Source organism: Myotis brandtii, unplaced genomic scaffold, assembly GCF_000412655.1.
Source record: "Myotis brandtii unplaced genomic scaffold, ASM41265v1 scaffold113, whole genome shotgun sequence".
Classification (NCBI taxonomy): Eukaryota; Metazoa; Chordata; class Mammalia; order Chiroptera; family Vespertilionidae; genus Myotis; species Myotis brandtii.
This window is the reverse complement of record NW_005353887.1, coordinates 755,802-768,968: the sequence shown is the minus strand read 5'-3', so window position 1 is coordinate 768,968 and position 13,167 is coordinate 755,802. Positions and strand designations below refer to the sequence as shown.

General features: G+C 41.7%; 1 protein-coding gene across 1 annotated transcript in view; it reads left to right on the top strand.

The window, feature by feature from the left end:
• Positions 1–13,167, top strand: part of LOC102256539 (serine-rich coiled-coil domain-containing protein 1-like) — a 972,873-nt gene that overhangs the window by 337,737 nt on the left and 621,969 nt on the right. Inside the window, exon 6 of the mRNA XM_014547713.1 lies at positions 8,858–8,941. Coding sequence (XP_014403199.1) covers positions 8,858–8,941 — 84 coding nt within the window. The remainder of the gene's footprint in view (positions 1–8,857; positions 8,942–13,167) is intronic.

Genomic DNA, 13,167 nt, shown 5'->3' with positions numbered 1-13,167 from the left:
CTTAAATGTATAGTCAAATCTAGAATATAGAATCTCCTTTTATTTAATTTAATGCAGGAGGAGATGATGGGTGGAGGTGGAAGGGGGTATTTGGGGGATAAGTGGTGATGGAAAATAATAAAATAAAGGAAGAAAAAATAAAAGGAAAAAAACGTAATGTTATAGTGTCATGTAGTAATTATTGATATTGAAATTCTTTATATATTTTAATTGTTTTATACTAAATAATAAAAAATTAGGGTTTTATTTTTATTGACCTTGCTTTCAGTATTTGAAAAGCAGTTCCTCTTATAGTCCTGTTTATGTTGCAGATAGCCTCCTACTTAAAAGCTAAGTTAAGTTAAGAATTATGAGCTTCGTTATTTAGGTAGAGCTGCAAAATATTGTCAATTTATTAACATTTTTGCACGCTCTAAAGTCTGCCCTGCTGTCATCTCCTACCATATTTCTATTTTTTCTTTCCTTTTTTTTCACTTGTTCATAACATTCTGTCATTGTTTACTTGGATAGAGTTGCCTGTTTCCATTTAATCCTTTGACCTTTTCATTTATAAGAATAAGGAAACAGTATATAAGTCATAAAGTAAAGCCCTCCAGAGAGATGACCAAAAGTCTATAAATAGAGAGTCATGTTGACTCAATACCAATTTTAACTTGCTTTTCTAACTTGTAGCCAAGAGTTATATTTATAATTTAACTGAGGAACTATGGGGAGGTTTGTGAATTATAAATGATTTGATTTTTTTAAATCTGCATTTCTAATTTCAGCATATGATCATTTTCAAGGTGATTTACAGATTGTATTTATTTTTAATTTTATGATGCTTGCTTTCTGTGTATACACTGGTCTTAAACAAAAAGGTGATTCTAATTCCAGGCAAAAATAAATTATAGAGGGTGGGGGGAGGGTTGTAGGGAAGAGGGCTGGGAGAAAAAAAATAATAAATAAATAAATAAATTATAGAGTAAAAGGTGATTCTAATTCCAGGCAAAAATAAATTATAGAGTATATGGGACTGAAGTCAGCTCCAGGACAAAATACCCAAATATATAGGTATCTGGCTCTTAACTTGTCAAATTTATAAAAGTACAGAAATCAGATGATTTGTAAGGAATTTTTATATTTGTATTTCTAAATCTCTAGTAGTTTATATAATGAGAACATAAATATCCTTTTTATGCATGAAATTAGCTACTTGAAATTTACACTAAATGTAACATAACTTAAATACCAAAATCATAAGTAAATCACAACACATTTTATTTTTAAAATTAGCGCCATACATTTTTATAAAACTATAATGACTCAATTTACACGAATTCTAATAATTTGGAGTTTGCCCATATGTTCTGATAATCTCTATAACAAATCATCCCATAACTTAGTAGCTTAAAACTATACTTTTATTTTCATAATTTTTATAAGTCAGGAATTTGAAAATGATTCTACTCAGGTAGTTATGGGGAGATGTTGGCAGGAGCTTTGGTCACCTGAGGCTCTGCTGGGCTGGATGTGCAAGATGACTCGCTCTCTGGGCTGGCAGTTAATGCTGGGTGACCTTTGGCAGCTCAGACAACGCTGCCAATGGAAGCATGACTGCTGGGTTCTCTCTGCAAAGGAGTAAACTGAGAGCGAGCATCCCCAGAGACCCACTGTGGAAGCTGAAAGGTCTTTTGTGATCTAACCCTGAAAGTCAAGCAGAGTTACTTCCATTGTATTCTATTGGTCAAGCAAGTCAGTGAAGACCATCCCAGGTCCAAAAAGAAGGATTAAACTCCATCTTTCAGTAGGAATAATATCAAAGGAATTGTAGCTATTTTCAATCTCCTATGTTATGAGTTCCATATTTATGAATAATTATTGAATTAGGAAGTAATTGAATTTTAGTCCTAAAAATTAATTATCCTTCAATGAAACAGAGGATGCTATACTTATTAAATTCTATTTTTCCTATTTGTGACTAATATCCATTGAAATAAATACAAGGTTACATTGGTTACATTAGCCTTTGTGTTAATGGAATATCCTTATTTTGAAAACCAAGAATATTAAAATCCAGTTAATTCTACACATCGACATGATTTCTAATTCAATATATTATCCCGCCAAATGTGTCCTAGAATTTTGCAAATATAGTGAGAATATTGAGGGAAATTGCTACCAGTCTTCATCTCAGAGTAAGAATTATTCAAATTCTCAACTGAAGAACCGAGGATTTGATCCTCTTATTCTTAGAAACATCAAGGTTTTCTTACCAACACTCCACCAGCAAAGGCTTTCATTTTTGCATTAAACAGGTACATACCACAATATATTGACTAACAACAAAACTCTAGATAACTAATATTTACTTTCAAAGTCATTAATAGGTAAGGTTTTTAAAAATGGCTCCTGATGACATATGATAGTTAATGTGTTATTCCATAATTAAATGCAAACGATATGTTAGCACCTGTCTGATTTAAAGCGGTGAGATTCTCAACTTCTTGAAAAAGTTCCCCAGGAATGAAATCACAGAATTGTGAGAAGTGAAATTTTTTTTGGAAAACCAAGTTTCTTTACAATTTTATTAGCTAAAATATAGATGACTATTTCATTTTAAACTAATTAATCAACAAAATATAAAATATACAAAGAAATGTTGACAACTAATCAACAAAAAGCAATTGTAGTAGATCCAGGCTGAGGCTCAGATCCCCTTCCAGCGAAGGACTCACTGCCCAGCTGCAAGTCCTGTGGTTTGCTGACTGCTCCAGCTATTAGTGCCTGTAGGGCCTGCCTCAGCTGAAGTCAAGTTCATCTGAGACAATGAGTAAAGTAACAACAACTGAGATCTAGTTCCCTCGAGATTTCGCCTAACAATGGCTGAACAGGAGGGAGTGGTATAAGAGCCACCCGCTCAGCTCACCCTCAACCCTGGGTTCTTCTGAAGGGCAGTGTTGGCTGTGGAGCCTCTCCTTCAACTGGCAGAGTATTTGCGAGTATATGTAAGTCATGGCCCAACTAAACTTCTGCTCAGTTCTGGTTCTTCTCCTTTTCTTTTCGAGTGGATTTACTCTCTAATAAACTTTTTGCACCCTAATTCCACCTAAGTACTTGTTTCCAGGAGAACCTAACCTGTGGCATTTTATTTTATGAAGGGAGTTAATCATTTAAAATTTGGGGAATATAAACTAGTTTATGTCAGATAATTTATAGTCTGGTGTTATCACTAACCTCCACAGAAATGTCCATGGGGCTCAAAGAAGTTCAGAGCCACAGGGCTGCTTAACTGAAGAACCGAGGATTTGATCCTCTTATTCTCAGACATCAAGGTTTTCTTACCTGCCTCGTAAGCCTGCTGATATCTTTTTTGCATTGTGGAGCAAGCTAAGCCTTTTGCCATTACCAGTGTAACATGTACTATTTAGAATCTATACAAATATTAAAAATGATTAATATAAACTGTATCCATAAAGCTCCATTTTAGGGAAGGAATAGAACTATTATGAAAGAAAAGGAACAGAGGTAATTAGCGTCTCCCAGTCAAGCTGGTTGCTAGCACATGGAAGGAGATATTAGTAAATTTGAAACATGTTCTAGATTGCTTTGTGTGAAGAAGAAATTAACACGAGAACCAGAATAAACAAGTATTCTATTTTCTTTGATCCATTAGCTGTTTTCTTACTTGTCAGCTCAGATAAGGTTAACAGATTCAGAGATCTTGAGAATTCTCCTAATGTTTATACTGTTTGTTTGGTAATTTTATGAGAAGGAAAGGTGGGTTTGAGTGTATTATGTGTGTCAGTTATAATGTTTGGTGCTAATAATATGCTAATGAAATAAAGGCATACCTCAGAGATATTGCAGGTTTGGTTCCAGGCCACTGCAATAAAGTGAATATTGAAATATATAAACCCGTAATATTTTTGCTGGTGGAGAGTGTTGCCTTCAATTAGTAAAAACACATCTGTGTGTGCAGCTCAGTAAAGTGGTACTCAATAAAACAAAGGAGTTATGCCTGCAGTCTAGCCACTAGATGGTGGGGGTAGGAGAGAACCAGTCCATTGAGGCTGTGTGCAAGCAAATAACACTTGAAGTATTAGTATTATATAAAACTTAACACTTGAAGTATTAGTATTATATGAAACTTAGAGGCCCAGTGCATGAACATTCATGCACTGGAGGGGCGGGGGTCCCTCAGCCCGGCATGCCCCCTCTCACAGTCCGGGAGCCCTTAGGGGCCAGAGGCGACCCAGCGATCAGGGGAAGGCGATGTCCCATCACAACCGACAGTCGGACATGCCTCTCACAATGTTGTTGCTGCTGCTGCTGCTGTTGCTCCGTGGCATCTCTCTGTGCTGTGGTTCATACTCGCCACGCTGGGGTTGCGCCCCGGGTTCATGATGTTCAAGGCCTGGCCCTGGGGGTTCAGGCCTCCCATGGCTTGCTGCTGCAGAGGGACAGCAGGTCGTGGCCCGCTGGCTTGCATGGCATTCAGGTTCAGCAGGCTGGGCTAGACTGAAGGCCGGGCTGGCTGGCCGCTTGCTTGGCTGTGTGCTATTTGATGAGAGCTGCCATCAGCTGAGGGTTTGATTTGAGGATGTTGAGCATGTGCTGCTGCTGGAGGAGTTGGGAGACTTCATGGTTCACAGCAGGTCCTGCAGGGCACCTGGAGAGATGTTCTGAGGTGGCTGCACCCTGGGTCTACATAGACATCATGGGTCTGGGCATGCTTCACATTGGCTATTGCTGGGGGATCGGTGCCAGCTGCCACTGCCAGGGCTCAGGGGGCAGAATAACAGGCCCACTGACTTGGTTGGGTCACATTCAGGCCCATGGGGGCCACCTGGCTCTCAGGAGTCATTGTGCCTCAGGGGCATACTGTTGCTGGTGCTCACCCAGTACAGATGCTGCTGATGTGCCTCACTTGCAATCTGCTGGGCACTTCCACTGCTGCAGGTGGGCCTGGGCAGGGGAGCGGTGGGGCTGGCACCTGGTTAGTGGGCTTCCCAGTGCAAACTGTGGTGGGGGGCTGAGATCTGGCCACGCTGGAGAAGCTGGCTAGTGACATGCTCACAGGCAAGGTCTGGGGCAGAGTCAGGGGCTGTGGTGTTCAGGGTGTGCTGGGATGCAGTGTGGGGGGCCAGGGTGGTGTGAAGGAGGGGAAGGCAGACTCGGCTGAGGCATGGTGTGGGTGTTGATGGTGGCATCCGCTGGTGCATGAGCTACGCGTGCTGCCGGCGGTGCTGTGTTTTCTGCTGGCGGAGCTTCTGCTTGATGTTGAGGTTGTAGGGAATGGGGCATGTGTTTTCTTGGCAGTGTTTGGCACGGTAGCACCAAAGGGCCATGAACTGCTTGCACACTCTGCAACCTCCATTGGTCTTGCGCTGGCAGCCCTTGGTGTGCTGCACAACCCACCTCACCTTCTGGCAGATGGCTGCGGGCAGTTGGTGTTGCGGTACTGGCGGGCATGCCGCAGGGACGGGATGCAGCACTGGATGGCCTGATGCCACCACTCCCGGAGGCTCCTGAACTGCAGTGCACCTGCCACCCCTGTGGGAGCAGAGGCAGCCCTACCTCCTCCGCTTCCGCTCCCCCGCATCCTCCACTCTGGCTCCGCAGTGGCGGTTACGGCCTCCTCCCCAATGGCTCCCTTGGTGGCATCAGTGCTGTTTCCTGAGCAGCCAGCAGAAGAGCTCTCAGGGCCCCCTCCTGCCCGGACTCGCCAAGAAACAGGCTGTTTTGGAGCCAACTTTTATTATACTTGCCGCGGTGACGAAGCAAGCATCCCGCCAGGCTGCTCACGCTGCCTGTTCTCGGTGGCTGCCCCCTGGGACTGGAGGACTCCGGTGGGTCTGAGAGGACTGGGTGCCACCATCTTGTGGTTATGGGTGCTGCCATCTTAGTGACGGAGTGATGGTTAATTTGCATATTACCCTTTTATTAGATGGGATGATATATGATTTAGATGGTATGGATCTTGTCCTTACTCTCTAAGGATACATAAATCATCCAGCAAGGGAAAGCTCCCTAGTGGAATAAGGAGTAATGCTTGAAAATGAAAGGTTCGGAGTAGGCTGGGGTTGAGCACCTAGTATGTGAGGCCATAATGTATCAAAAAAGATTTTATTCCCGACACCTGGGTGCAGGTGGGCTGAGACCGAGAAAGGCATCAGTGAAGAGAGCAGGGAGAGATAGGTTTTTAATTTTTGCTGCTGACTGTAAGCCGCTCTGCTGATGTAAGGGTCTGGTCCATCCTTGGTTCCTCCCATGCCGGGTGTCTTCTGGTTATCTGAGCTATGCTGTGCTCAAGGCTACAAGCTTTCTGCTAAGCAACAATAAGTTTTTCTCTGCCCCGTTTTATTTCCTTTAACCCTTCGCGGTCCAATTTTATTTTTGGAATTCAAACAGTCTGGTCCAAATTAATTGATGGGATTGAATGTTGAACCGGTTTGCAGTGTCGACCTCAGCCTCGATGTTGGACCTGATCCTAGCACCTGGTCTGTCAAGTCAGCCTCCACCTTGGACCGAAAAGGGTTAACCCTTTCAGAAATGCCTCTCCCAGCATGAGGAGGATAAAGGGTTGCAGTGGGACAGTGACAATGTAATCTAGAGACATGCATGTGTAAAGCAAGGAGACAGGAAAGAACATTTTTTATGTTTCTGTTCTGTGGGTGAGCCAAGGTAGTAAGAAAGTTGGAGCTTAAAAAGTTTGAAACCCCAGATACAAGCAATAGCAGACAAGGAAAGGCACTATGCTATGCTAAAGAGTTTTGACTTTATTTTTCATATGAAAGAGGAAGTGATTTGCTGTTAAATTAATAAGTGATATAATTAATTCCCATTTAGGAAAATATTTCTGGTAGATAGGGGAAGTTATAGAGAACCAGTTTAGAAACTTAATGCAGTAAGTCATGTAAGAAGCAGTGAGTACCTAGAGAAAGTTAACTCTTGTCCAAGAAACATCAAGGAAATAGAGATTAAAGAGTTTGGTACCAATCAGAGGGGAGAAGGTTGGGGAATTGGGTGAAAAGGTGAGGGGATTTAACAAAGAAAAAAAAAACCTCATTGACACAGAAAACAATATAGTGATTACCACACTGAAAGACGTGGTGGGAGGTAGAAGAATGTAAAGGGGGGATAAATGGTAATGGAAGGAGACTTGACTTGGGGTGGTGAACACATAATATAATATATAAATGACATTATAGAATTACACGCCTGAAACCTATATAATTTTATTAACCAATGGCATCCCAATCAATTCAATAAAAAATAAAAAAATTAAAAAAGAGTTTAGTACCAGATTTGGTTTCTAGTGAACAAGAACTGAGAGCATAGGATGACTTCCTGTTCATTTTAGAAAACATACTGGGAGAAATAGGTAGAAGTAAGTCTTTGGTGTAGGGGAAAGGTTGTTGAAATAAAGATTTATTATAGGCAACTCTCACTAACACCAGAGAGGTGTCACTGGACAGCCCCCTGAGCCAGTGGCAGAGGGCTGTCCCCAACCTCGATCATTGTCTTCTCATACAAATGAGTTTATATGAGAGACCCTGACTGCAGGGGAAAGGTTGTTGAAATAAAGATTTATTATAGGCAGCTCTCACTAACACAGAGAGGTGTCACTGGACAGCCCCCTGAGCGAGTGGCAGAGGGCTGTCCCCAACCTCGATCCTTGTCTTCTCATACAATTGAGTTTATATGAGAGACCCTGACTGCATTGCGAAATCCAGTTTATTAAAACAATTAAGGCATGCATCTTTATTGAAAAAAAAGCAAAAGCAAAGCAAGCAAACCTACACATCTGGCTTACGAAGCACAGACAGGCTCTCAGCTAATCTGAAGAGCAAGTTTGGTTGGGGTCTGTGGCATCGTACACCCTCCTGAGTATAGTTCTCAACATTCTTTTGTTGAATAGTTTGGTATAGATTAAGTCTCAAGGTCCCCCCCCCTTTTCTTTTTTAACTTTGTTGTGGCCTTCCCAGAAATAATGAGAAGCACCGAGCAACTTTATCTTGCCAAGCATTGAGACTGCTGGATTCTCTGCTTAGGAAGTAAAATGGCCCTTTTTTCCTTTCCTTTTCCCCCCTTCCTTTCTGCATTCTCTCATTAGGGAGATTTTTTAAAACATTTGCTCTGTGTCCTTGGCTGGGGAAGATAATGGCTTGTTAGTTACAAGCTGGCTGCAAATTGCCCACAGTGTTTGGCCTTGTTTTAACTTTCCCGTCAGTTTCCCTATTCTTCCTGCCCTGGATTCTTACAACAGATTGAGTGTAAATGTCTATAGGACAAGGCTGAATATATGCTCAGTAAGTAGTTTTATTCATGGGTTGGAGCTTGGAAGACAGGTAAGATAAGCCATAGATGTGGCTAAGTGTACATGTAGAGAGTGAAGATTAAATGTCCACAGATTGCTAGTGAAAGGGACAAATGTTATAGTGGAATCATTAAAGATAAAGACTACAAATGACCATTGGTTTGAGAACTAATATTTAACTACAGCAAGGGAACAAATGGTAAAGTCTCTCTTTTAGAATGTAGGTATTTTTATTCCACTGATATGTATGCACAGGAATGGGTGAAAGAATTTAGGATGACCCCTAGGTTTCTGTCTTTGGGAACAAAATGGACAAATGGACATCCAAAGAAAAGGACTGAGATAAGGGAAAAACACAGGCGTGTGTATCATAATATTTTTGGATGAATTAGCTTATTTTGCAACTTAGAATATTATGAATTATCATAGTGTAGAGGAAATTTCACTTTCATTAGTCAGATGCAATTATCTCCCTCTGTGTGAAGCTGACTTTCCTTATCAAGAGCAAAGTGAAAGGGCTAAGCCTATTATGCTATCTCTTTGATGTTTTTATAGGATATAATGAAAGATGACTGCTCAATGCTGAAGCTGCAGCTGAAAGAGAAGGATGAACTCATTTCCCAACTTCGGGAAGAGCTGGTAAGTGATAATATTTGCCCCACAAGTGTGTTTTCTTTGCAAGATTATTTGCTATAAACCCTACAACAATTTATTTATTAATACTAATATTACTTATTTATAAATGGTTAGTGATTCAATCTGTTTATCAATTTTGTAATCCTGTGGTAATAAGGATTTGACAATCTGAAAAATTGCACGTTTTATATTATGTATTAAATTTGATATAATTTCAGAAACAGATCACTGAACCAAAGTTAGACATTTCATTTAAATCTATGAAAAATTGTGAAGGATACAGCCACATTTTACTTTGTAAAGTGCATAATTTAACTCTACTATATCTAGAGTTAAAAACACCTATATATATAAAACGCTAAGATGCAAATAGATCGAATGGTGGAACAGCGGAACAACCAGTCACTATGACGTGCGCTGACCACCAGGGGGCACACGTGGAAAATAGCGGGTGTCAGCATCAGGCAGCAGAGCACAGAACATGGCGGGCATTGGCCGTGGCAGGATGGTGGAGCGGGGGGCACCAGAACAAGGCGGGGAGCTGGTCACTGTCATGAGGGCAAGCCTCTGATGGTTACTGAAAATTCTTTGCTCCTTAGCACTGTGGTCCTGCCTGGTGCTCACACCTGCTGCCAGCGCCAGCCCCGCTCACACCCGCTGCCGGTGCCGGAGCTGCTGCTCGCACCTGCTACCAGCATCTGGTGCTAGTCCCAATCACTCCGCACCATCAGTAGGTGAGAGTGGGGCCAGAGCTGTAAGCACATGGGAGTAGTGGCAGCGGTTGCAGTGGGAGTGGGGCTGCTGGCATACAGGGACCAGGCACCACGGTGGGAGGGGCTGGCGGGGGTGCACCTGCCTGGTGCTCACACCTGCTGCCAGCGCCAGCCCTGCTCACACCCGCTGCCGGCGCCGGAGCTGCTGCTCGCACCTGCTACCAGAGTCTGGTGCTAGTCCCAATCACTCCGCACCATCAGTGGGTGTGAGCAGGGCCAGAGCTGTAAGCGTGTGGGAGTGGTGGCAGCAGTGGCAGTAGGAGCGGGGCTGCTGGCAGACAGGGACCAGGCACCATGGTGGGAGGGGCCGGCGGGGGTGCAGAGGATGGACCGAGACCTTCTCCTGTGCCCACCACATCCTTGTGGCCCACAGTTCCTTTCAAAGTGCATGAATTCATGCACTGGGCCCCTAGTGTAATATAAAGCAAATTACTCATTCATCCTGCAAACAAAACCAGATTTTACTTTTTATTTTCATAAAATTACCAATGATACTTATTAATATAGATATTATTTTATATAAACCCCAGATTAAAATATCATACAGCCTAACTGGTTTGACTCAGTGGAAAGAGCGTCGGCCTGCGGACTGAAAGGTCCCAGGTTCGATTCCAGTCAAGGGCATGTACCTTGGTTGCGGGCACATTCCTAGTGGGAAGTGTGCAGGAGGCAGCTGATCAGTGTTTCTCTCTCATCGATGTTTCTAACTCTATCCCTCTCCCTTCCTCTCTGTAAAAAAAATGATAAAATATTAAAAAAAGAAAATATCATACAGAAGTATGAAATGTATATAGTTCATGTTTTCAGGGTGTGTTTTTTAAATGTGGTATCATAAAAAGGTAATCATACTTTTATAACATGAAAACACATATGGTAGGTACCAAGTACTGGGCATTACTTTTCAAAGTATGTGTTTTCAACTTATGATGGTTTCATATTTGACTAGAGATTTGATTACCTTAACAATAATGTATAATGTAATTATTAAATATAATTAAATGACAAAACAGATTTTATAGACCATTAAGCTTCTGAGAACGTTTAACATGTTGGTGAGATGGCAGGCAAATTTAGAGCATATTTTATTGACTCAGCAACTGACAGCATGTTACTGAGACTTGACCTTTATTTAGACCGTTCCATGATTGAAACAATGCTGATCATCGATCTCATGAGCATAGTGTTATTGCTGATTTAGAAATGTTTAAAATCCTTGTATAAGTGAACTTGAGCAGTTCAAACCCATGTTGTTTAAGGGTCAGCTTGTAGTCAATTTGGGTAATTCAAATTTAAAATAAAAAGATACACTTGTGCCTCATTTTACTAAGTCAGCCAACACAGGACTTTTCTTGGAGGAAGAGGTACTAAATTTAATTATAGCTATGTACCATTGGATCTGGAAGTAATAACTTCTTTCTCATTTTACTCAACAAATGAGGGACAAATATGTATTAAATATTAGAATATTAGAATGTCCTGGGGTTGTTTGTATATGTGGTGTGGCAACATTGAAGAGAAAAAGAAATGTTCTTTTCCGGAAGGAATTTTTTGTTTGGTAAACCTGAAAGAACTAGTTTACACATGGGTGATTATTCCCTACTGCTTTATAACAGAACAAAATCTCCTCTGCCCTGCTATGAGGTAATGTGAAGGGCATAGGCTAGTGGTGCCTATGTGGAATGGGGTATGTAAATAGTATTTTGTATATTGATAATAAATTATATCTTGTGTTGGTCTTACAAAGTGTGTCCACAAAAATGGAATAAGCCAAACAACATTTGAAATTATCAAGTTTAAGACTACTCACACATCAAATTAGATCTTTAAAATGTTTTTATTTTCCTCTTTTCTCTCCCGTACAAACTTACATGAATTTTGTTGAGCTGGTTGAGGACTTTTAGTGACTTCAGTTCTTTTATTAGTTGGTTTTCCTTTGAAAGGTATTTCTTCTCTTATGAAAGCTTATGTGTGGCTTGTATTTGCAAACCCTTAATCATGGTATTGTCTATTTATATTTAAATTATATGTAGTTTAAGATTTATTACACACTAGAGGCCTGGTGCATGGATTCGTGCACTGGTGGGTCCCACAGCCTGGCCTGTGACTTCTCACAATCTGGAACCCCTCAGGGGATGTCAGACTGCTGTTCCTGCCTGCAACTCCCGCTCCTCCCAGCCCCGCTGCACTTGCCACAGGCTCTCTCACAATCTGGAACCCCTCAGGGGATGTCGGACTGCTGCTCCTGCCTGCCGATCCCACTCCTCCCAGCCCTGCTGCACTTGCCACAGGCTCATGCCCAGTCAATCCTGATTGGGAGGGGCTTGCACCGCTGCAGGGTTCTTGCCAGCCATAGCCTTGCGTCTGGCGCCTGTTGGTCAGCTGAGTGGTGCTCCTGCTGTGGGAGTACACTGACCACCAGGGGGCAGCTCCTGCATTGAGTGTCTGTCCCCTGGTGGTCAGTGTGCATCATAGCAACCAGGTCGACTGGTCATTTGGTCATTCGTTCGGTCGCTTAGGCTTTTCATATATAGATTACTCATTGCTTTCCTTTTCATCTTATTCCATTATATAGACTCATCTGATTCATTTATGGTTTTTAGAATCCTTTCCCAAATGTTTCCTTTCAATGGGGATATTGATGATATGGTATCTAAATCTTTGAATATTTCTTTACCTTGAAAGATAAAGGATGCTGCCATGGATTGAATTGTATCCCCCCAAATTCATATGTTGAAGCCCTACGCCAATGTGACTGTGTATGGTATAGGGCTTTTAGAAGTTAATTAGGATTAAGTAAAGTGGTAAGTGTGGAGTCCTAAATTGATAGAATTTAGTGGCCTTGCACAGAGGAAAGGCCATGTGAAAACAAAAATGACAGCTGCCTACAAGCCAGGAGGAGACCCCTTAGTAGGACCTGACCATGTGGGAACCCTGATCTTGGACTTCTACCCTCCAGAACTATGAGAAAATTAACATTTTAAGAAATATATATATATGTATATTGCTTATTGATTTTAGAGAGAAAGGGAGAGAGAGAAACATCTATGATGAGAGAGAATCATCCATCAGCTGCCTCCTGCATACCCCATCCTGGGGATGAAGCCGACAACCCAGGAATGTGCCCTGATGAGGAATTGGACTGTGACCCCCTGGTTCATAGGTTGATGTCCGACCAATGAACCAGTAGGACAGTCTTAACTTGTTTTTTAAGATACCTAGTCTGTGATATTTTGTTATGGCAGCCTGAGCTGACTAAGACAGATACCATGTCAAAGCATAGTATTTTTAGGTCTTGGTTCTTTTTTTTTAGTAAATAACATTCCATAATTTTTAAATTTGGGTGCTGCACATGACCTTTTTCCATGGTTTACCTAGGTGTGTGACTATTTTTCTTCCTTAATTATGACTGGTATCAGGAATCCTGTTCTGTCCATTCAAGTCTTCCTTCAAATTACA